The sequence below is a fragment of the Hyposmocoma kahamanoa genome, unplaced genomic scaffold (assembly GCF_003589595.1).
Source record: "Hyposmocoma kahamanoa isolate Upper Pololo Valley unplaced genomic scaffold, ASM358959v1 66, whole genome shotgun sequence".
Taxonomy (NCBI): Eukaryota; Metazoa; Arthropoda; class Insecta; order Lepidoptera; family Cosmopterigidae; genus Hyposmocoma; species Hyposmocoma kahamanoa.
The window spans coordinates 1,495,614-1,521,042 of record NW_020653854.1 but is presented as its reverse complement, the minus strand read 5'-3'; the positions used below and the strand labels follow the sequence as shown (position 1 = coordinate 1,521,042).

The following is a 25,429-nucleotide window of genomic DNA, read 5'->3' as shown; positions in this document are numbered from 1 at the left end:
TGTATGTATGTATACATCTTAGAGGATAGAAAAAACATAGTCTAAGGTATACATCCATACGCCTCTCTGTTTAATAGAAAGCTCCATTTAAACTCAAGTACAGTAGTACGAGCCATTAAAAAACGGAGTGAATGATTAGTTGATTACGAACGAGAACTTTGACATTGCCATGACAATAAATAGTCTGTGACATTAAATGAAGTACGACATTGTGTTTGTTGTTGAGGGGTTTTTTACAAAATATTTTATAATGTCGCTTCGAATGCAAGTTGAGAAGAAAAGAGCGCAGGAAGAAATGCGCCGGCTTATGGCCGAGCGAAAGAAAAAAGACAGTCAACCTACAAAGATAGACAACCCTTTAGCAAAGTACAATGCAGGACAACTAATGTGCATACTTTGCTCGTCTGTGGTGAGGTCAGAGAAGGCTTGGCCAGTCCATTTGAACAGTAAACAACATAAAGAAAATGTGGAACAAGCGAAAAAACTAAAGGAACTCACAAATAACTTTACTAAAGTAAGTAAACAGAAACGTTTGAGTCCACCTATTGAGGCGCCTCCGCAGAAGAAAATTAAGAGTATTTTGAAGAATGCGAGTGAAGCGCAGTCAGTTTTACCACAGAAACCTAAGAATGATGCACCTAGTATTGTATCGTACCACAATGAGGAAGTAAAACGAGCTCCACTTGCGCCTACAGTTAGTGGCAGGGCAGGTAAAAAAGGTATGTAGATAAACCCATTACAGCTTTCGAGGTTTGATGGTCTTCTCACTATGCCTCTAATATTATTCCTAACAATTGCACCAGTACCCCGGAGCCCTACTGTCGAAGCACAAAATCCATAGTTATAGCTTTTTTCAACTATGGATGACCTACAGACTAGGAATGCACATTATGATAAAAATTTTATGTAGATCGATTCGATTGAATACGATCTACAGGTTTTGTGTATTAATACGTTTCAATGTGAATTTTAAGTGAATTGATTAAAAAAGTTATGGTTATTTCACCACTTGACAAAAGAAAAATGGCATACCTTAGTAAGGAACCAGTAACTGGTGGTAATCATAATACATTAATATTTTTGAATCAGCAGGTCCATCAACGTCAAAAGAAAAACAATCAGACAAAACGCCTGTAGCTCCTGACCAACCAATCCCAGAAGGTTTCTTTGATGATCCCATATTAGATGCTAAGGTAACAGTTTTACATTCATATATATTTTCATTTTTGCACATACCTATAATTTTGTGACTTGGTACTAGTATGCCAAGTCCGTATTACTTATTTTTTTTTATTTATCTAACAGGAAGATCAACAGCTTAAAACTAACTTAAATGAAAATAGTAACGACTGAGAGCCAATTATAGATCCTCACAAATAGAAATATAATAAAAACACTTGGATACACTATTTAAGGTATAAAACAGAACATAACTTATTTATAAAATATAAAAAAGACAATTGCAGTTGTAACTCACTTTAAGTTAAAGAATTGCCCACTCAATGCTCTCCTTGCCGAAATCGCACTCGTTTTAAAAGATAAGATCCAGATCGAATAAATTACACATAATGTTAAAATTGTTACTTGCACGCCACATAAACTCATTTTGCCTATAATTAGTACGAGCGGGTGCGGTGGTAGAAACAAAAGTTAATTGTTTCTTAAAGATTTAGATGGAACTCTCAATGATATTTCTGATAATAAGTCTGGACAGTCAATTGCGCCCGATGCTATTTTTATTAAAAACATTAGGTTACTAATGTTGTTTGTTGTATGTACACTTTGTACCAAACCACAGAAATAACTAACATATTATAATGAGCAATTCATAACTTTATTATTTCTTTCTTATGTCTGACTTTATTTACTTGTTATTCCAGTAAATTATGAACATCAGTAAAAACATTTATTAAAACTTATAAAAACATTACCCTTAAATGCCAAATAATAAATAGGCATCGAGTATAGTTATAACCAGAAATAGAGACAAAATGTTATTTCGTTTGTTTAAAAACTATTCTGCCATATCATTACTGTGACAACTGCGCTCCGATTGGCTAGCCAGAGTTCGAAACAATTGATGGGTGTCGTTAATGGGTGTCATCAATTGTTTCACTTCAAATCAACCAGTTAACTTGAGCTTTGCTATAATGGACGAAAATTGCAAAATTACATATTTAATTACCGATGAAATGTGATTCTGCTTGTTTTATAATTATGTTTTGCTGTTTTTCCCACACCACCGAATAGAACAGCTATTTCTCCCGGCCCGGGAATCGAACCTGGGACCTCTGTGTGGCAGTCCGGCTTGGTAACCGATCGGCCACGAGGCAATTAAATATATATATTTCAGTGCAAATGGGAGTTGATATTTATAAGAGCTGTATTGCTAAGGTGTTACCAGAAATATATGGCCCTTATTTCGTCTCTATTTCAGGTTATATACTCAATGTAAATAGGTATGATTACATTATTGACAGTGTGAAAATTATCACTGTCCAAATAAATCTTCGAAAGAAACATGTATATATTCAATCATATCATGTGCCAACATACTTCGTCCTTTTACTTTAAAGCCATTCTCATTACATGACCGTATTAGTTTGGAAGCTGCATAGCAAGATAAAGATGCAGCCATCATACTTTTATCTGAATCTGTGTCAATGTTGTTCAAACTAGCTAATGTCCAGTGTAGGAAGGTTGCAATTGCACCAGATAGCAGGTCGCCCTGACCACCACATCTACGGCCAGAACCTCCTGTACTTGACTTCCATTGTGCTTCTGCAATTGGGCTGAAAACTTCATCTTCCTGTCCTTTTTTAAAAACAGTTACTTTTGCTCCCAACCGACTCAGTCCAGACACTCCATTGAATTTGTTACAAAGTCTTTCAAATTCTATCTTGTTTGGTGTAAGAATAACTGGAGATGTAAACTCCTTTAGCAAATCTGGCTTTTCAGTAATCAAGAATAAACCATCAGCATCAATAACTAGGGGTATATTTTTAGTTTGTATTGTTTTAAGTAATTCCGTGACAACTTCAAATGTTTTTGCTTCTCTGCCTAGTCCTGGGCCAATGACTACAGCATGAAGTCTATCCAGCCAGGGCGATATTTCTGAGACTGCATTTGGTCTGTCCAAAATAGGGTGCACTATCAACTCTGGGCTGTAAGACTTGATCACTGTTGATGCTGGATTTGTGCAGAATATGTGCACCAAGTCTGCTCCCACCTGAAATATTTTCATTTTAAAATTATTTTAAGATTACTTTCAAGAAAGAATCAATTTTAGCATGGCATTTTGGTATTTGGTATCTGCGAAAGAACATTTTAAAGGTGATTCAGGAATAAGTACCTTTACTCTAAGTAAAGGTAAAAATAAACTTGGACAATATTTCAGAAGCAAGAGCAATTAGTTAAAAACTGGTGATACTAGTGATTTCCTAATGTTGTAGAAGGTTTATAATTCTTAGGTTTACATGTTCTTCAAATTCAATAGTTACAACACAATCAAGACATAAATACATATGTTTGAAACCATAGTCTACTTTAGGTACGTTATCATTGCCTCAAGACTAATGTGTGTGTTGTAAGATCTGGTTATTCTTAACACTAGGTACTTTAATATTTATATTTAGTGCATATGCTTATAGTAACCTAGTCTTGGTTTAGTTCATGTATAGCGGTCATGGTTATCAATAGGAAGAAGAGTGATATAAGTGATAAGAAAAGTACCCATTTATCATTTACAAGTTCTCTAATTTTGAACAGAGCACTTAAAAAGGAAACCTGATCTGCGGTTGCTTTAATACCACACACTACATATACATTCAGTTTTGATTTTACATAGCCAAAATGTAAATGTAATCATTTATTCCCAGTTCCATTGTACTCAGTTCCACATGGAACAATTGTAACCTTAAAATGTCATATTTATGCCCATTAGTTCCATGTACACTATTTTTACACCTGACTTTTCTTCCATGTCAGATTTTTGGAAGTTACTACCCCATACCCCATTTCCAAGATGGACAAATGTTTTAAAGAATAAATAAATGCAGAAAATGCGATAATATTTATTAATTATTCATTCTCAAAGTTAGTAGTGGATATTTACAGAAAACTGGTTTCCATTGCAGCATTTGCAGTGTACCTACAACTGTTAACGTATTCCGAAAAGTCATCTTTCGCCTCTGATATAATTGGTGAATTATTTTATTGGGAAATCTGAACAATAACCACTATTAAATTGTGCACTTCGATTCCTAGCCCTTAACAACGTTTATGAATAAAAGCTACTCACTCTTAGCGCACTTATTCCCGCAAAATAAGGGGCTCCAGTGTACTCCAACGACCCCCCTACAACTCCGATTCGACCAGCTTGACCTTTGTGACTACTACCGTCCAACGGCGGAATACATGCCTTCACAGTTCTGATCATACTCGCTGCGTCCATTTTAGTCCTGGCTAGCACAATTGTAGACCTCAAATTTGTAAAACAATGGTAAAAAACCAATGTTTTTGTTAATGTCGATAACATTAGTGATAAGAAGTTTTTGATACCAAAGTCAAATTGCCGACAATTTTTGACAGAGGTAGTTTCGTTTAGAAATGCCAAAGACGCTTCCTTTATTTTTTCCATCTTCTAAGCAGAGACGCTACGCTCGAATTTGATAAAAAACGAACAAGATGAGAGGCCCTCTGCATACGATCGATGAAGATGAAACCTTTTACGTGTAGCGTGATCCGATGGATACCTCATAGGGTTGGCGACGAAGCGACGGTGTTACTTTGTAGTAAAGTCATACGAGCATACGTGTAAAATTATAATTTCTGACAGATGAGCATTATTTTTTATATCATATTAACATTATGTTTAATGGTTTTGTTGTATTTTTAGTAATATATCGTTTGAGTTTATTCAGGCAAATGCAATCTAGACTTTTAAGTTCATTGCATCTGACTTTTTTTATTATGAGAACGGTCTTTCTTATTAGGCCCTTTACTCTCGTTCTCCGTCTGACAATCTGACATTGATCCGAAACAATTACTGTCAAATACGTAATACTCAACCAAGTTAAAAGACGCATGATGCTTATGAAGCCTCATACTTGACATTGTTCTTTAATTAAGTTATTGTTGAGAACCTGTCAAGTTGTAAGGACCTAAATGTGTAGGAGTCGATGCCCTTTATTTTAGACTACTAATTGAAATTGGCATTATGAGTAAAATTATAAACTATCATAACTTGTCAGTCTAAGTTAATTTAAATCTTGCCCTTTTTTATTGATTACGAAAGAATCAGATGCAATAAACTTTATTAAAGTCGACAATGACGTTATTAAAACTTTAAACCATCAATTTTACGCCAGCATGAAAAAAATGTTAGGAACGCTATACATCGATAAGGGTAGGAAACTGTTTACTGCTGTTAATTAAAATTGTGTTATATTAGAAGTTGTGTACCTTTGCTAAAATAAAATAAATGAGTATGTTTAATATTAAATTAAGGTTAATTCGAAAATATTTAACTAATTCAGTATGTAATTTTGACAGGCTCGCAACATCGAGTATAAAGATCCAGTCGAAGAAGAATGGGACAAATTTCAAAAAGAAATTAAAGAAGAAGCAAGTGCTTCAGCCGAGATCATTGCAGGCGAACAAGAAGAAGCAACAGCAGAGCGGCAAATAGATGAAATAGATGAACAAATTAGGAACTGGTCAAGGTATGGATCAGACTCAATCCTGCATGTCTATTACAAGGAAATTGGCTTGTTTTACGTATCGGAAATTTAATATTCTGGTTATGGAACTTTTCTTTGTTTGTTATAGAGTTTTAGAATTAGAACTGAAGAAAGAAGAAACGAAAAAGAAAACGCAAGAAGTCGAACAAATGAGTATTGATGAAGATAATGAATCTGGAGGCGAAGCTGACATCGACGAATTCTTGGACTGGCGAGCGAAAAAGTCGTATAGTTAACAGTTTTAAATTAATGTATTGTTTAATGCTTAATAAAAACATTAGTTCTCTACTAAATTACATTCTTCCATGGTTTCAATCCAACAATACTGATGATCCCGAAAACTCAGAAACGGGTATTTCGTCTAAAGTGACACCTATTCGTTTTGTGTTTTAATTCTTTAAATACGACTGAATTGACAACACCACCCATATGGTGTTTAATAGCCGTGGCGTGGCCATTTAGGTAACTAATTTTGCCAGTGGAGATCGGGAATTTTCGAGTACGCGAATTTGCGGAAGTTTTTTTTATTGGTGAGTAATTATTTATGCTTATATATAAAGTTTATGAAAATTTATATTACATATGATTGTCCGTATAAACTACGTTAAAATTTAGATAAAAGTTGTGGTCGTTATTTTGCTATTCATTGATAAACAAAGTGGTTAGCAGCGGTAACCACCTTTCAATAAGGGTACAGTTTTCTACACGAAACGCAAGCTAAAATTATATTTAATTTATTTTAGATAATGGCGAGAAGGACGTAATCCGGAAGGGTTATTGAATATATATTTTATCAGAACATATCAATATCCGTTGGTAACGATAGCAGTGCGGGTGAAGATGGTTTGGATACCGAAGCATCAATGAGGATCAAAAAGATCTCAGCGAAATTCCTCTCGGCGAACATTTCTGTGGAAATAATTGAAAAATAAAATTGTATAGAGAAAAAGAGATTTAAAATTATTGGACAACAGCGAAAAAGAAATAAAATTAAAAGTTTACCCGTTTTAAAAACAAGTTAGTCAAAACACTTTGTAAGTAGCTAAAACTAGAAATAGGAAAATAATTTACTCCATTGTTTTACATTCAGGGTCGTATTCCAGAACTCTACTCAATGCTCAAGTCAGGATTTGAGTATGATTTTTAAAACTTTAGCACTAGAAATCATACTCAAGTCTTTGCCATTAGGGTCGTATTTCCAGTGCTTGAAATCATACTCAAGTCTGCTCAAGTCCTGAGTTGAGCATTGAGTAGAGTTCTGGAATACGACCCTAAGGGTCTTATTCCAGAACTCTACTCTATGCTCAATTCCGAACTTGTGTATGATTTAAAACACTAGAAATCATACTCAAGTCCTTGCCATTAGGTTCGTATTTCCAGTGCTTGAAATCATACTTAGTTCTGACTTGAGCATTGAGTAGAGTTTTGGAATACGACCCTTAGTATTATTAGGATAAAAAAAAAGTATCTTCAACTCTTGACTGTCAAATGTGGAGAAATATTTTTTTTCCATCCTCTAAGAGAAATATAGAAAAAATATGATTTTTTCAAAATTGAAGTTTTTTTATGACACAGTACTACGCAGGGTATTACAGATAATTAAAAAACCGAACTTTTATATTTATACCTGTTTCACTTCTGTTAAGATAACAAAAAAGCGCAACGACGTCAAAGTAGAATTATTGCACTGTCATGTTGTCTTTTGCTTGTCAAATCAAAGCCGTCACCGTCAGTCAGTCCATAATGTCAAAGTTTTAGAAAAAGAACTTGTTTGTTTTTCAAATTTAATATAAAAACCTAAAAAAAAGTACTAAAAGAATAAATAATTGGTCCCTGTTTAAACCGCTTAATTTTTGTTTCATCATGATAAACTCGGATACTGAACAATATCGTATATTTATCAACAATCTTCAACGAGAGGAATTCCGGCACAGTGCTTTAAATGATATTAAGAATTTACTCACGTTTAAACCTGCCCGTGAGGCTATCGGCACTATACAAAACGTTGGAATAACGAAGATTGTGCGATGTCTGAATGTTCCGGAGAAGTACGTAACATTTTTACTAATTATACTTTCAAAAGTTTTTCGAAAGTAGTTCGGGTTAGACGGTAGGAAAGGGGCACTATGGATGGTCAGACGGTAGGAAAGGGGCACTATGGAAACTAGACTTTCTAATTATTTTTTAAAATTGTTTTTAGTGTTTGTTTCGGATAGATTAGATATAAATAAACACTTTTTGTTCTTATTAATTTTTCTATGTAGGCAATAGTTTTCCAGATAATAAAGCTGAAAAATTTTAATTTACTAAGGCCATAAAAAAATTGATCAAAGTCCAGTTCCTTTCGTGCAGTCCAACCATAGCTTTTATTGCACTACACATAATGTTACTTTATATATGTTTTAGATATCGAGTTCTTAGGTTTTCACGATTGTTACAAATTGTAAATGAAACTATTTTCACGGATTTAAATCTATAAATATTTGTTTTTTCAAACAAACAGTCAACTGTGACCATGGGACCTATAAAGGGCCCGAAACATTGGTTTGTTTGGAAAAACAAATATACGCGATTTAAATCTGTAAAAGTAGTTTAATTTACTATGTCTTTCAGATGTTAACACATTTAGTTGCTAGTCTAGCTAAAGTCAACTTATCCGATCCATCATTCCAATGTTATCATGGGTCTCCTTCACCTGGCTTGCTGGCTCAATGCTGGTTGACTACTTTACATACATTCTTAGAGTTCCTTCACCTTTGAGTGAGGGATATTGTTACTGAACATTCGCAAATGTACATACATGAACCTTTAAAAATTCTTATACATTTTTGTAATGTTTTCAATAATGGTGGATGAAAACTCAGCTGCATGTTGAGGACACCAAGTGTTTCTAGGACATGTGATGGGTTAATAATTGAAGACCTAGGTATACCTACTGCCATAGGTACTTATCGGTTAAAAAGCAATTATTATTGTACTAGCACTAGACTATTATAACTCTCAATGTATCTTTAATAGATACTTATGGGTACAAGCAATTTTTTTCACATTAAACTGATGGTGGTAGTTAATTATGAAGGCCTATTGTTCTTCAATCTGTGTACTTTTTAAGCACTTGATTATCTCCCATCTACGGTGAAACACTCACTGAACTTACGTTTGTAAAATTTACAGTAAATGAATGAAAGGTTTTGTGTTTAACGCTAGAATAGCGTATATATCCGCTAAAAAAAAGCGACAAAATAATTTTTTGAGATATCATGAATGCCATAATCCAGTTTTAGAATATTTAAATACTTTAACCATTGACTTACAAATAAATGCACGACGGGTCTAATACAAAAACCACGAAAAAAAATGTCCCACGTCAACCTATTTAAACGTAGTGACATGTAAAGGAATATGAAAAAGCTAAAACGTTGAATTTAAATTGTTATGTCATCGCAGTACTGTCTAATTTTGCTTGCTGCGCTGTCAGTCGAACAAACGAAGACTAAAGCGTGAATGACGCTCTGTATACGATTTTAACGCCCTATAAGTTCGGACACTTTTTAGCGCGGACCCGACGTCCATATAATTGTAAGTCAATGCTGCTTGCAGTCAGTTTCATCCGCATGGAGCTTATTGTACGGACTTCACGCATGCGTTTCGTTTAGTAGCAGCCTTACACAATCACCTATATGACCAAGACCCTACACTTTAATAAAATAAATTTAAAATAAATTATTTATTTATAGTATTATGTCCTATTATCTTATTATAAACCTTCTAACTATTGTTTACACACAAAAAAATCTATTTTATTGTAACTTAAAGGTTTTTTTCTAGGGAAAACAAAAAATTACACACAAAATAATATACCTACCATCAGGTAGAGAGTCATTGAAAATTTTACTCTTTTTATTTTTCTTGTTAAGTAGGTGTTTTATAATATAGGTTACATACATTTATACAGGTACACATTTGAACCTTTTGACAATAAAGTAAATATCAAATTATTCATGAATATAAAAATATGCATTAGTAATAGTAGATGTGCACTTCATAATATTTTATAGACATTGGCATATAATTTTTAAATCACTACGACAATTAACATTGGTTTATTTATACAGTAACTGTTCAGGTTTTGCTATTGAGAAATACAATGACACTTGAGAAAACAAGATTGTGAAAGTTTTAATTGTTCGTTTGCAGGACTCATGTGGATTTGACTTGTGAAGTACTTCGCATTTGTTTTGAGAAGTTTAACCCTGGAGATGTGATCAAAACCTACACAGGCCATATTATGTACTTGCTGAGGCATGAAAAAAGTTGTGTGCGAAAACTTGCCATAGATGAGGTAAAAATATAAATAGAATAATAAAGCGTATATAGTTTCTTTACAATAATAATTCTATTACCTAGGTACAAAGATGGGCAGTGGGTTAAAACCCTTTCATAGAAAGGCAAATCCAATTGCCAGATAAAAAGCAATAAACATTTTGTAATAATATCGTTAAATTTGAACACCATTCGATTTACAACAAATATTTACTTGTAAATCGATTTTTACCCGCGATTTTAGGCATTAATGGGTTTTAACCCGATTTGAACCCGGGTTAACAAAACGCCGGGTTAAAACCCAAGCGCTTGCCCATATCTGCCTAGGTACTTAGTTTGTGATATTTGCAGTGGATTCTTGTCAGGTGTAGACCTTTTCCTCTTCCATTGACGTCTATATATACTTGGGAACATGCAACCAGTATTTTCCAGCTCCTTTGGCTATATCATCGGTACACTTCTTTTTTTTTACTTTTAAACTCTATGCTTTTCCTATTGGATCCCTCCATGCTCTTGTTACTGTATTGTGAAATATGTCCTGTCCAATGGCATTTCAATTTTAGATTTTTGTATAAAATGTTTGTTGATGTAGTTTTCCATATTTCATTATTCTTTAGTTTGCCTATTTTATTTTTAATTAGTTAATTATGTTATTTCATGTTTTAATCAAATTTTAACAGTGGAATAATGTTATTGATTTCTGTGGAGTTTAATTATTTACAAATTATGAAATAGAACACATTATGTTGTTAATATACACCTATGCCTTCATAGAAAGATGCAAGTAACATGTTTAATTAACAAAACAGTATTATTACATAGAAAATAGGCTTTCTTCACTGTCTTCATTGTTATTTTTAATGGAATGGCATGCGAGAAAGTGAAAAAAGCAGATAGGAAGGCAAGAAGAGGTGGAAGTACAACAAGTGCAACTGTTTCTGATCATGTACAAACATGAAAATGAAGTTATAGTTTTATTATGAAGTTGTAAAAAAAATTTTTTGGCCCTTTTCTAGGTATACAAAGCACTAAGCACAGATATAAACACACTACCTGTAGCAGAATATCAGGACGTTTTTGTGGCCACAGGACAGATGGTCACTGATGAAGATCTTGGAGTCGCCAATACTGCTATTCAAATTACGTCTATGTTGCCTCCAGAGGCTTATCCCAGGGTGCTAGAGGAGATGAAAATTGCTTTTGACGGTAGTAGCAGTGTTAAATGTAATGCTTTTGAGGTGAATTCTTTGTCCTTTATCACACAAATTTTCACAGCTTAGGGACCATTGACCTACCAACTTTATGGACGTAAAGTAGGAATCAATATGCAATTTCATTTTAGCATTTTTGTATAAAATTATGACAAAAGACATTTTTTTTATTAAAATAAATATACAATAAAATTATCTTCATACCTCCAAAACACTATCTTTTGGTCATTTTCTGTTATTTTTGTAAACAGCCATATTTATTTACTAATATTATGGTTCTCGAATTTTGTAACAAAAAATAAAGAACAAAAAACAAAATTGGAAAAAAACAAAAAGAATTTGTGCCAAAAAAAAAAAACAAAAAACAAGAAAAACAGAACAGGTCCAAAAATAAATTTCGCGTAGTGTTCATTGGAGGTATCGATCTGCATGCATGGCGCTCTGTTAACATGAAATTCTATGCAATTGATTGAAGATGAAAATAAAATAAAATACTAGAGATGCACATGATAATTTTTATTTTTGTCACGATCTTTAATGACTTCGGCATGTCTACTGATCTACAGCTCTGAGATCAAAATTAAAATTACTTCACTTGTAACCCGAATTTCACTTGTAACTCGAACAAAACTGTACACTTTGATGTGCTGTTGACTGTACAAAGTTATAGAATATATTTGTACTGGGGCACATAGATACAATTTTCTGTACAATACTCAAAAACTGCTAGACCGTCTTTGAAAATTCATTTACAGAAGAAAATCTTAATAACTTCATTCTACATGCATTGCAATAAAAAGAAAACAACATACAAATTAAGTTAAAAAGAAAAATATTTAATAGATCTAATCTACAGTTGACCGTAAAAATATATTGCCTTTGCTAATATTCAGCCATAGTTCATACTGGTGAAAAATGACTGCAATATCATGTTCACAATGCTTTGCAAGTTGTCGTTACAATCTATCTGTTCCAGGTGGCAATAAACATTTCAATAAGAGCACCGGAACTGTTCAGACTATGTGCTGACCAAGAATACATAGATTTTATGGTTTCGGAGTTAAACACAAACGATGTTTTGTACCAGTTGAACATATTAGAGTTACTATCTCAGTTGGCTGTGAAAGCACATGGGATTAGTTACTTGGTGCAGCGCGGGGTGTTGCAAAAGATTGCAGTTTTGGTTGAGGCTTTGCATCGTAATCTACTGGGCAGTCTTTTGGTTCCAGGTAAGGTGGAGTAGAAATTTTATTACAATAATTGTATTATACATTCAAAATAGCTTCATTTCATATGTTAAGTAATTTTACATTTGCAGTCTTCAAACTCTATTCGTAAACTGTTTTAACCGATTCGTAATCAGACTAAACAAACCTAAAAATTTCGTATGTCGCTTGTACGCATAGGGAATAAATGAGTAATGTGACATTTCGAGTCATCTATATACACAGTAGCGTTTTGACGCTTTATGCCAGAAACGCAAAACGCTAAACAGGCAGAATGCCCGATTCGCAGAATGCGAGATTCTCAAAATGCCAAATGTCAATGCCAGGAACAGGGCTTCCACCTCCAGACGCACAAACTACAGTCATGTAGTGGAAATAATGATGATAATGAAGCGCGGTTCTGATATAAACATCTGAAGTTTCTCTTAAGCGTGACACACACTGACAGCGAGTGCGGGTCGGGCGTGTGTTGGCTCAGGTCTGGTTCTGCGCCCGCTCGTTTGTTATCGTACCGCACCCGTACTCTGTGTGTTTGACGGTTTAGAAGATGTCCACTCAAGACCCACTTCAAGGTACTAGCGCTAACCAAATTTTTTATTTCCTACTTTCAGGTTACTTGAAATTCTTTGGAGCAGTGGCTCATAGCTATCCTAGAGAGATATTAGACAAATATCCTATTCTAGTAGAATGCCTATTTGACACAATAGATTCCGGTGACCCTGGCACGCTGCCTGTTGCATTGGACACTTTAGGCTTTATTGGGAACACTATTGAAGGAAAATTGTGCCTTGCATCACTAGGTGAGTGTATAAATTATCACTGTGGAGATTTTACATACTCTATATCATATCCTGCACGCAGATCATTCAGACAGATCATTTATATGCTGTTCTTCACGTATTCTGTTGGTCACATGCGCAATTTGTTATGTATACTGAATTGAAAATCGAAAAGAAATTGGTAGAAGGAAAAAAGAAGACTGCCATTCTTAAAAATGTTTTTAAAAAAAAAATTATATTAACAAACATTTATAAATCACATAATATTATAATGTTTGCGTTGATTGTATAGGACACTATTTTTAATCAGACTAGCCAATATGTGTAGTTTGGTGATTTAAAAAATCATGATATAGGTAGACGTAATATTCATTGATCCCAAGTTTATTTCCAGGAAGCAAATACACGCAGGCTATACAAAAAGTTGGTCAAATTGTAAGAAATAGTCCGTCAGACATGAAAGTTCGTGCTTTACAATGTTATGCCAGTCTTATTGGGTACAGCCAAGACCCCAGTGCTCCGAAGAGTGGCCCTATCGACCACAGAGTCACTTTGATGACAAGAGAATGGTTTAGAACTCTGTCCACAAACCCCGGGCCAATGGAAACACTGTTTGAAATGTGCAAATATCCTTTCCCAGACATCAAATTTGCTGCGTTTAGTCTGCTTGACTCTGTATGTCAACATCAGTGGGGTGAAGAGCTGGTTGCTAGGACTGCTGGTAATAATACATTTTATAACTCTTGCAATTAGTTTATTGATAACTTACGTTAACTAGAAAGAACAATCACTACAAATCTTAAATATTTTAACACACACATTGTACATAATTTGTGATGACATTTTCACAAAAAGGTTTAACAGCTGTGACATAAAATACTAAATGGTAAAGTCTATCTTACCAATTTGTATAATTACAAAAGTGTCCCTCTTTTGCAGGTTTCGTGGAATTCCTCCTAGACAGAGGTATGGATCAAACAAAGGAGGCGAAAGAAGCGAAATACGACATCATCAGAAGGCTATCTCATTCACCAGCCTTCGATAGCAACATTTTAATGAGGCTTCAAACGTATGTTGAGCAAGGGCCATTCTATTCAGAAGATGCGTTGCAAGTTGCTATGGAAGAAGGTGATTAAATCGTTCCTGATGTTAAAGTCCAGGCAATTATGGGACATATTGAATTACGAGAATATGCGAAACTATCCCTTCAGGCGTTCTAACCGCTAAGTTGTTATGATGGCGAACATGAAGATGTAATTCAGTATGATCAAGATTGCTGCACCCAGTTTTAAATTCAAAAGAGATCTTTGTTACGACAATTTATTGTTATACAATTCATAACAGTGTTTTTAATGCAAAAATAAATGAAATAAATTTTTGTACTTTCATTTTTTGCTGGTTTTAGCTGCTGGCCCACCTGGAGGTGCTTTCCTTTTTGTGGTTCTTGGTTTCTTAGTTGTGTACTTTGCAGCCAGTTCATCCAAGTAGGAGTTCATCTGGTCTTGTCTTGTCTTTTGTTGTTTCTGAATCATGAGTTCTAGGCTTCCAGGTTCTGTAACAAAGAGCATAAAATTTTGGTCACAAAAACGAAACTACAAAGTAAAAAAACATACATATAAAAGTTATTGCTGTTCCAGTTAATTCTTTTTTATGCGCATTCGAAAGAAACAATGATTTCGTTGCCCAGCGCTTATTAGACGGATGCTTGATGATGAGGGCTCGGTTGCAGTTAGTACCAATTTGAGTAACCAACATTTCTAAAATGGTTCACAGTGGTCTGTGCTCTTTTTGTTGCTTCAAGTAATTGGTGTGTTTCTCTGGTATTTTATTATTATTATAACCAACTACTTAATGAGTTCTCTTGGTAACATTATAAGTAGTTACATACCATTGTTGAGGCCCAATTCTTTTCGCCATTCTTCAGCTTCCTTGGCCTCGTGATTCTCCTTAGCTCGTCGCCTCTGGCGCTTTCTGGCTGGCTCATGCGTAAAGATTCTGTATTTTGGAATTTCTCCATTCTCAATCATTTCCTGAAAATTTAACAATGACATCCAAAACAATTTGAATCAAAATAAAGCATAATGTCAATGTCAATATTCTGTTCAGTACTTTTATTTGTCAGGTACCTGAGCAGGTTTTCTTTTTGGTAGGAAAGAGAAACTTTTCTTTTAGTTCAAGTCTGAGGCCTATAGATATAAATAGGGGGCTTAATTTACATTGCCACAGATCGGCATGGAAGCCAATGTTTGTAAAGAAATAATTGTTCATAATGTAATAGACTAGTTTACTTTAGTTACTTCCATAGTATAATGTCCTACGGGATTCTCATGTGGGGCAAAGCGGCAGATATTCAAACCATATTTGTATTGCAAAAACGAGCGATTCGTTCGGTGTACCGTCGAAGCACTCGGGTTTCTCTCGGAGAAAATTTTAAGGAGACTGGTATCATGACTGTGGCATCACAGTACATTCACTCATATATTTTATATGCCCTTAAAAATATACATAATTTCAATAAGAAAGAAGATATCCATAATATTAACCTTAGAGCTGAGTCTAAACTCATGGTACAACGATTTCGTTTAACCAAGGTAAACGACTCTTTTATGGGAACTGTATACGTTTTTGCAATAAGATTCCGGGGCATATATTTAATATTATCATTTCCTAAGTTTCAAAACTACATTAAAAATATTTTGATTGAAAAGTCATATTACAAAATTGAAGACTCTGTGTTAGATGAAGATGTATGGAAAGACGACGTGGCCCTATTCCACACAAATTTGATTGAAAGTGTATTCCATAGCATTTAAGTTTATTTGAAAAGAGCAATCACTATAGTTTTTTGCTTGTTCTTATCAGGGAACTCGGCGTAGTGAACGAGCAGTAGCTTAAATGTGACGTTTTCAAGTGTAAATTTATTTTACCTATGGAATAAATGATTGTTTGACTTGACTTGAATAAATAACATAATGAACTTTATGTCAACTGTGTAACATACAAATTAGATGCGATGGAAAAAAGCAATTGAAGCGCTTTAAGACTCGATTATCAGAACCGCTAGTGCCAAAACTCAAAGATTCATAACGTGAAACGCTATGAAATCTTGATAAAAATTAGTCGTAGTTTCTAATTTAAAAAGAAATTAACGAATTCTGGACCCTGGGCTCTGGATTTTCTACCTTGTTGGCATGTCGTTGATAGTTCAATACCTATTATAGCAACTTCAACTTTTGTATCTATGGCTCCGTCGTTTTGCGCGACGATTTCGCCAACGTCAGGGTTGTGTTACTTTTTGATTGTGAATGTGAGTGTGCTGCCATCTAGCGGTCAACAGCTGAACGACGACGAATTCGAGATGTTTACTTAGTCCTCCAAAAAAGAAGTGACTATACAGCGGCAGCGGTATAAGGTTAATAAAAAATTAAATTCGACTTAACGATGACATGAAACACCACCATAGATAATATTACAAGTGCAACTCATTTTGCACTCCAAAGTAGCAAAGTGGTTTTGCGCGAGATAATTGACACGACCATAGTCTACAAAGCAAAAATGGCGGACTGAGCTTATTAGAACTTTGCGTACTGTTGGCACAAGTGTCACGCCATCTAAGCACTTGTACTGTATTTATTGTTCTGTGGATAGGGTAGTTGAGGGAATTCCCAAGATTGCGAGAATGCTCAGGAAGACACACGACCTGTTTTTGGCTTGTATCTAATTTGTATGTTACACAATTGACTTAAAGCTTATTATGCTATGGTTACAGACAGTGTTGGGCGTTAATCAATTAAATTTCAATCAATAATTCAATCAGATGAAAAAATCAATTCAATTGAAATCAATTGCAATTGATTTCAATTGAATTGATTTTAATTGCAATTAAATTTGCAATTAAAATCAATTCCGGCCGGTTGGGGGCCCGGTTGAGGGCCCCCTGGGGCCCCGGTTGAGGGCCCAGTTGGGGGGCCGGTTGGGGGCCCCGGTTATGGGCCCGGTTAGGGCCCCAGTTGGGGGCCCTAATTAATTATCAATCTTTAATTGACAGAACAATTAAATTTTGCCCAACACTGGTTACAGATATTTTCTTCAATTCCATTCCACAGCAAAGTAAATTGTGCCTTAGACACTACATTGAAGTGACGAAGAGATGTCCTTTGGCAATTAATAGTATTTTGGTATCTCCAAGCTGCTTAATTAAAGTAATGCAATGCTACTGATTCTGATACATAGTTCTTCTTCATTCCACTTTGGGAATAATGGGACTTTATCTTTGCAATTCCACAGTTCCCAATAAAAGTACGAGGGCTATCCAGAAAGTAGGTTACGTTTTGCTCTGTAACGGCTATGGGCGACACTAGCGCGTTTATCTTGGTGTCAGAGTGTTCCTCCGTTCAGTGGCCATCTAACAGTTTGGAATGTGCTTCGAGAAGTCCTGAATGCGTTCAAATGGGAGGTGTTTTCTCATCCGCCATATAGTCCGGATCTTGCACCCAGCAACTACCACATGTTTCCGAAAATGTTAAAGTGGCTTGCGTGACTTATAAACTGGTTGAAATCTCAAGCGACAGAATTTTATGATGCTGGCATTTCAGACCTTGATCGCCGCTATGTTAAGTGCCTGCATTTGCATGGAGCCTATGTCGAACTACTGCTATCTACTTGTATACAAGTGTCGCTTTCAAATTAATATAACAAAATATTTTTCTTGTACTTTACACCAAAACGTAAACTACTTTCTGGATATAGGGATAGCCCTTGTATAATTCATCACACAAAATCAGCTGATTCACTACAATGTTTGAATAAAATACATTAAGATGATAGAAAATAGGAAAATATGCATGTTTATGGACCTAAAACCACTGATTCATATTCAAATGACTCCAATGGAAGAAAAGCAGTTTACAGAGAAAAAACATATAGAATTTTGCTGTGTAGTCTTGGATATTAGTTAAAAAAGAGTGATAAATTATACTTGAACTCACTCTTACTGAGTTTCTCGTTAGGAGGATGAAGTTGGTCGAATAACACAACTTAAGACACTAATGGAAGTAACTTACAATTGATCGAAAGCTAGTTATTTACATTCCAACTTAAACCCAAAGTCTAATCTTTATTTCATAAGCAAGTCAGACTTGAAATTGTGCTTACCTATGAAATAAAGATTAGAGAGAGTAAGCAAATTAGACTTGAAATCGTCATATTATGACGATGTCATGTCTAATTTCCTTACCTATGAAATAAAGATTATGTGTTTGCGTTGGAATGTAACAACATAAAATAAATTTTAAAAAACTACCTTGATATAGTGGTTACTACTAGATAACAATTAATATTAAAAGTTTATGAGCTTTGGAACAAAATATTTATTAACATATACTCAATAATTCTTTTAAATTTTAGACAAGTTTCAAATTGCAATACTATTCAAAGGGACCATAGTAAAAAAGTATAACAACTATTTTATCATAACAGATACTTACATTTAAAATTTCTCTAAGGCGGTCTTCTTGGTCTGACCTGGCAAACTGCACATGATCACAAATATAGTCCATATTACCCTTGCCTGTTATGTAGGCTGTCTTAAGATCTTCACGTTCTTCTGTAGATCCTGAGGTACAGAAAATCATTGTTTATATTACAACTTCAGTAATAAAATTACGAAATTCAAAACTTACTTTTTTGATTTGGTCACTTTTTTACTGAGGATGTGACGTGTAGGTTGCCTATTTGGGCATTTAATAAAGTGACTTATTCAGGGTCAGTGCAACCTTTCACCATTGCCACCAGCAATTTACCAACTGTGATTACTACAAATTATAACTCAAAGGCAACCCCAATTAAAGATCTGCAGGATTTATGTAGCTTCTTTTATGGTACGTGACTTCAAAAAAGGAACCGAGAGGGAGAGAACCTTTTCAATTCGTCTGTACTAAGCCAAATGCACCAAATGCTGGCAATGGTCACCTTTTTTTTTTTTTGACGGGGGGAAATCTTTATGGATACCCCTGAGCCCAGGGAGACTCAGGGGTTATGTGGGGACTCTCCCTCCAGACTGGAGGGCCTACCCCACTAAAACCCCCCCGGGTTTCCCTCTCGCCGGTTCAGTCGGCGCCGTGGGATCAGTGACAATTCACCACGACGCCGCCCGGCCGCCCTAGCTTACGCCAGGGCTCCCGCGCCAACGGAGGGGCGAGTCGGTTGTCCTCCGACCCGCCCCCCAGACGAGTGAGGCCGTGCAATGCAGGCTCCGGAGTCCCTGTCCAGAACCCGCTGGTATCACTAGGGGATCAGGCGAGCAGCGAACTGCCTTCGCCTTCTCCCCGTACGTCTGCGCCGAAGCGGGTGCGCGTCCGCCGCGTCCTCGCGCAAAAGGAGGCAACCGCCTCCCAGGACTCCTCGCTATCGAGCATGGCGGCAACCACGCTCGGCAGCGAGAGGTCCTGCCCTACAGTCCCCGTCAGAGTGCGGCGCTGCTCATCCCACCGGCTACACACCTCTAGGGTGTGCTGCGCGGTGTCATCCGCAGCGCCGCACTCGTGGCACGACGGGGACGTGGCAATGGTCATCCTACTGCTCTTTCTCCTGTAAGGGTTGCCAGGAAGAATCAATGTCCTTAAGCCCTCGGCTGCCCCAGACCAAAACCAAGTGTTTTAAAAAACACAAATTGAGGTTGCCCTTAAACAATTTTCCTTTTAATGTAAACAAGTAATAGTATTATTGGGTAGGGTACCAATCAATAAATATTGATGTCACTAAAATGATTACAACTTACATATTGTATATTTGACCCTTACTAACTTAGAATATTTATATGTACATCATAAGTAAAGTTACTGTAGCAGGCAGAATCAAAACACAGTATGAGCATTTGTTAGGTATTTGTTTTACTTACTGCACAAGAAAATTTGGAATAAAATTTGATTTTGTTTGACTATAGGAAATGAAACTATTTTTCTGGATTTAAATTGTGTATATTTGTTTTTTCAAACAAACTAAAAAATAAGGTATTTAATTAATAACTTTTGTAAATATTCTGAAAAAATAGGGTGGTTTGCATTAATATTAAACATAACTGGTTGACGACTGTACCACCTCAGTCAACCGTGACCATGGGACCTGTAACGGGCCCGAAACGTTGGTTTGTTTGAAAAAACAAATATATATATTTTTAAGTGGAAATTAGTTTCATTTCCTATGTGTAACAATCGCGAAATCCTAAGAACGACGAATTTGACTAATTAAATTAATAAAACTACTAAATTATGCAGAATTATAATTTTCTTACATATTAACAAATTAATTTCTATGTGCTTTAAAGTAGGACCTATTTTCTTATTTACACTGATTAATCTTGATATTAACTTCGTGGAGGGTAGATGCTAATAATAACATTTTGTACCTTGAGCCTTAACTCTCCTACAGTCTCATAAGACTTTTTGTACATAAACTTTTTTACTTGGCACCAGAAAAAATAATAATCTGTGAATTCATATTAAGAAAAATTAAAGAGTGCATTTAAGGCAGTTCTCCTTCATGCCGCATTTATTTGTTCCACCCTATATACATTAATTGTTTCGTAAAACGGCTTGAGGGCCGTCACCAAGTCACACCTCCCGCGCACCATTTGCCAATTCCAATACTCAGTAAGGATCTTTAACCACTTTAAAACCTAACAACACGTCTCAAATATTTGCTATTTTGAATTGGTTAGTGGCTTACTAGGTTTCTGACTGGTCAAGAAAGATGTGCCTAAGTAGGTTTTAAGGTTTCTAAATGTTTGGTAAATTGAATAATTTTGAAGTGGCTGTCACTGCAATTTGGTGAGTAATTACTTCGAGAATAGGTTTCCGTTATAAAATGATTCTAGAGCAGCTGCCCTATATTTAGGTTGTAAATGTTATTTTTTAACAAATATATTTTATTGAACACAACCCATGTGGCATGTGTATTTGGGAATGTTTTAGGTTTATAACATTATTTCAATTAAATATTGTTTTTATAAGGCATGTGCATGTGTTTAATATTTTTGTGCGTTTTTAACCATTACCCGCAACAGCATATCAGCGAGGGAAATGTGCTTCATAGTCCTATGTAGTCGAGTCTTAGGCCCAATTGACATGTGTCTGTTGTTAATATATAGGATAACCTACCTTCCTATTATATATTTAAGCCTTCCTATTATATTTCTTTAGCCTTCCTTTCTACTAGTTTTAAGCAATCTACTATATACTACTATTCTTGTTCCTTAAATTTGCCATATTTTCAACTTTTCTCTCGACACTGTCGCCTTGCCGAGTTGCTGGCGTTAAGCTGATGTAGTACCTATACCTAAAACCTCGAATCCATCTTTACCTTCTCACTTTCGTCCTATTTCTATTCTTCCGTTCCTTTCCAAAATTCTTGAGCATCTTGTCCATTGCCAGATTACAATATTCGTGAACTCCTACAATATCCTTAGTCCTTTCCAATCTGGCTTCCGCTTGGGGCATAGCACTGTTACTGCCTTAACCAAGGTATCTAATGACATTCGCGAGGGTATGTCGTATCAACATCTGACAGTATTAGTTATCTTAGATTTCAGCAATGCGTTCAATACTGTTGACTTTGATATTCTGTTAGCAATGCTGAAATCTGTCCTTGTGTCAGATTTGGTAGTCGAGTGGTTTCGCCACTATCTCGTTGGGCGTCGGCAATGTGTTCGTGTCGACAATAGCATTCTAGCTTCTGTGACATTACTGCAGGTGTGCCTCAGGGCGGGGTTCTATCTCCTCTTCTTTTTTCCATCTTTATAAACTCCCTTTCTCTCTTGTCAGTATCACTTGTATACCGATGACCTTCAGATTTATTCTGTTTCCTGTGTACGACGTGGGCATTTTCAATCCCCGAACTTAATGACGATCTCGCGACTATACACGACTGGATTCAAACTTTACGGTCAATCCTAACAAATCTCAGGCCATCGTCATTGGAAGCTCGAAGCAAATGGCCAAATTAAATAATGCCACTATTCCCCCGCTCCTCTTCAACTTTTCCTTTTGCCTTACAGTAAGGTTGTTAAAAATCTTAGCGTTCTTTTTGATTCCACTCTGTCTTGGTCGCCACATATCACTGAGGTGGGTAGGAGGGTGTTTGCTGCTTCTGGTCATCAGGTTCATATATGGGTTGCGCAAGTTCTATCATGTGTCCGAATTTAGGAGAAGGCTTCAGTAGCTCCCTATCAAGTGAGGAACGCCGTGAGGAGCACATTCTCAGCTTTCTCTATAAGGTTCTATAAGGTTCTCGTACTCTGCCATACCTTAAGGATTGTTTCTCCTTTCACTCGCTCTGAGTATTTCAAAGATTCCTTTACGATTAAGGCTGCAAAATTGTGGAATGATCTCCCATTTGAAAGCCGACATTCTAAGTCACTACCTATTTCATATACATATACACGGTATTAGTCTGCAATGTGTGCATATTTATTAGTAAGTATAAGTTTATTAAGGTATATTTATATACACATATTATATTTATGTAGGTATAATATATTGTTATTCATTAAATATTTGATAAATTACTGTTTTTATTTTTATTTATTTATTTTGTATTTATTTTTTTATTTATACAATTTATTTTTATTTTCATTTTTTATTTGTAAGATTGGCACACTACGTCGCCTGCTACAATTAGCTTTCCTCTAACTCAAAGGTTGTCTGGGCTCTTAGCGATAAGACCGCCTTTGCCCACATTAGTTTTAAGTTGTTTATGTACTGTTCTTGTGTGTGAGCAGTAAAGTGTTTATCTATCTATTTACAATTTTTTAAAGTGGTCATAATCACACACTAGGTTCTTTTGGAGGGTACCTACAATATGGGGTAAAGGGCCCAATGGCCCTGTTGTGGACAACTCTGCAACTCGACATCCAGGTGCCTATTTAGCATGTGGTGGGAGCAGGGTCCTACTCGTAACACCCAAGCGCTTCCAAGAATCTCAGCCCTACTGGGTTTGCTGAAGACTCTGAGGTACTTTGCCCTGTCACAGGATTGTAGTAGGATGTGCGCAGCCATTTCCTACTTCTCCATGTTCTTTTATAGAGTATAAAGGCAAATCAACTCACCGGTGTACTCCTTTTCGTAAGCCTTGATGTCCTCTTCCGTAATTTTCTTGAACAACGTTCTCCAGTAAATTGTCCAGTCGCGATCTCGAATTACGTTGAAGTCCTCATCATCTACACTCTTCGTTTCGTCGTAAATAGCTCTCTTGTCTTTATCACTGAGAATTGCGTGTATGCTACCGAGCACTTTGAATTTTTCTGTAGCTTGCAATTTCTCATCTTCTTTGACTCGATCCGGGTGTACTTTCAAAGATAACTTGTGGTAGGCCTTTTTCACTGGAAAATGGAGCGTTTACAATTGAAATAAAAGATATAATATAAACATTTGTTTGGACCAAACGAACTACATTTACCTTCTTTGTCTGTTGCGGATTCCGATATTTCCAACACTTCGTACAGATTTGTTGTATTGAAATACTTTTGGCACAATTCTAAAAGACCCATAGTTTAGACGTATGTTCGTGCGGTGTTCTAGACTGGAATCACCTATACTTTTTCTTTCTTATTTTGTGTATTAAATTTGTAGTGCAATGAAATTTTCATGAATTTGACGTAGAATATCGCGCCAACCAAAGTTAATTGACTTTTTTTTGTTCTATTCGTTCAAAAAGGATAGGCTAGGGTCAAAGACCATACTGCCTCGTTTTCAGCGGTGAATTACGTTAGTTGACATTGACAGATAGTGCGGTACAATTTTTTTTAAGTATTTTGGCTTGGATATAATATTTGAGTCATGTCTACGTTTAATTATCGGGATCCTCAATAAATGGTTTCCATTGTTGTTTTCACTTTCAAATTTATGTGAACTTAGTTCACTCGTTTGGGTGTTTTAAATAGTCTTTTAAGCGGCGGGAGTCAATATTCATGTTTTCAGTTTCACTTAAATCATATTGTTCTCATTGAACGAAATCTTTTAATTTGTAATTAATGGAATTTTCCGGATAAAGTCTAATGGTAATTTAGTTTAAAATCAAGAATATAAAAACTACACAATTTAATGTCTATTTATTTTGAGCCTGACATCCATAAAGATGGCTATAAAGCCAAAGCTCAATAAATAAAAAGGAAAAACTTAATAATTTTTCTTGATAATTTATTTATTTATTTATTTATAACTATACATCTACCCTTACAGCTATGCTAATATTCGGATAAATTTAAAAAAATTCGAATAAACTGTGCTAATATTCGGATACATAGTTTTTTAAAACTTTATTTAGTTCTTGGCAATCAAATTGGAACCTCGTAAATAGTTTTATAAAATTACTGCCTGTATGGCTTGTTTTATATCACATTTGGGAGGGTATTACATATGTAAGTAATCAGAATTTTCCTTTTCGACAAAATAAAACAACAGTATCAAGAAAATACCTGTCCAATGCTATTGACCATTATTGACTGATTGGTCATTTAATTACATTTTGTTTAAAAATTAAAATGCTCATAAGCCGTAAATATTAAGGATAATAGAAATAATTAGTCCAATTTACTGTTAATACAACATTGATTCATATAAAGATTTTAAATTTTTTTTGAATTGATATTCAATTATTTTTTGCAAAATTATTTCACTACTTTGTTATAATTATTAATACAAAGATCGAACACTTAGAAAAAATCCTTCGATCCAGCCGGATTCGAACCGACGTCTTTTAGCTTACCGTGGCAGACGTTATACCAACTAAGCCACGGAACGAACCAGCGGACCTCACGAATTTTTTTATGTGCTTGCGTCGTATCTTCATATAAAGATTCCAAAAATATTTTTGCTAGCATTTTATAAGAATCATTACACCATATTGTATAAAAACGATATTAACCTCAAATGTTAGGGCGCGTTCCCACTATGTCGTGACGACAGATTGTCGTGCAGTTTCCAGTGTCGTGGCTTGTATATTTAAATGAAGTTGTTCACATATAGCACGACACGATTAACTATCATTCACGATTTTTTATCGTTACAACGACAAACTGTCGTCACAGTGGGAACAGCTTGAACGACAGTCGTCTGACGATAAAAAAAGTCACGATAAAAACGTGACGACAGATT

The 25,429-nt window shown here is 35.4% G+C and overlaps 4 protein-coding genes across 5 annotated transcripts; 2 read left to right on the top strand and 2 right to left on the bottom strand.

The window, feature by feature from the left end:
* The first annotated feature begins 250 nt into the window (after positions 1 to 250).
* LOC113231704 (zinc finger protein 830) lies at positions 251 to 5,977 on the top strand. Of its 2 annotated transcripts, none has more exons than XM_026466182.1 (4): positions 251 to 719; positions 1,093 to 1,193; positions 5,554 to 5,723; positions 5,830 to 5,977. In XM_026466182.1, the coding sequence occupies exons 1-4, from the start codon at positions 251 to 253 to the stop codon at positions 5,975 to 5,977; spliced, it is 888 nt and encodes a 295-aa protein (XP_026321967.1). The 2 variants fall into 2 exon arrangements, with proteins under 2 accessions (XP_026321967.1, XP_026321965.1); XM_026466180.1 differs by having other exon boundaries at positions 1,090 to 1,193.
* LOC113231601 (ATP-dependent (S)-NAD(P)H-hydrate dehydratase) lies at positions 2,360 to 5,031 on the bottom strand. Its single transcript, XM_026465967.1, has 3 exons — positions 5,004 to 5,031; positions 4,301 to 4,464; positions 2,360 to 3,229 (listed from the first exon to the last, which is right to left on the bottom strand). Exons 1-3 carry the CDS (start codon positions 5,029 to 5,031, stop codon positions 2,492 to 2,494), a joined length of 930 nt encoding a protein of 309 aa, XP_026321752.1. The 3' UTR covers positions 2,360 to 2,491.
* Positions 5,978 to 7,573: 1,596 nt separating the features above from the next.
* Positions 7,574 to 14,441, top strand: LOC113231632 (26S proteasome non-ATPase regulatory subunit 5). The gene is made up of 7 exons (XM_026466050.1): positions 7,574 to 7,789; positions 9,939 to 10,083; positions 11,081 to 11,302; positions 12,252 to 12,504; positions 13,113 to 13,301; positions 13,675 to 14,001; positions 14,220 to 14,441. The coding sequence occupies exons 1-7, from the start codon at positions 7,605 to 7,607 to the stop codon at positions 14,414 to 14,416; spliced, it is 1,518 nt and encodes a 505-aa protein (XP_026321835.1). The 5' UTR covers positions 7,574 to 7,604; the 3' UTR covers positions 14,417 to 14,441.
* A 138-nt stretch (positions 14,442 to 14,579) lies between these two features.
* LOC113231633 (dnaJ homolog subfamily C member 9) lies at positions 14,580 to 23,868 on the bottom strand. Its single transcript, XM_026466051.1, has 5 exons — positions 23,733 to 23,868; positions 23,383 to 23,655; positions 18,767 to 18,894; positions 15,169 to 15,310; positions 14,580 to 14,832 (listed from the first exon to the last, which is right to left on the bottom strand). The coding sequence occupies exons 1-5, from the start codon at positions 23,821 to 23,823 to the stop codon at positions 14,666 to 14,668; spliced, it is 801 nt and encodes a 266-aa protein (XP_026321836.1). The 5' UTR covers positions 23,824 to 23,868; the 3' UTR covers positions 14,580 to 14,665.
* Between the last annotated feature and the right edge of the window lie 1,561 nt (positions 23,869 to 25,429).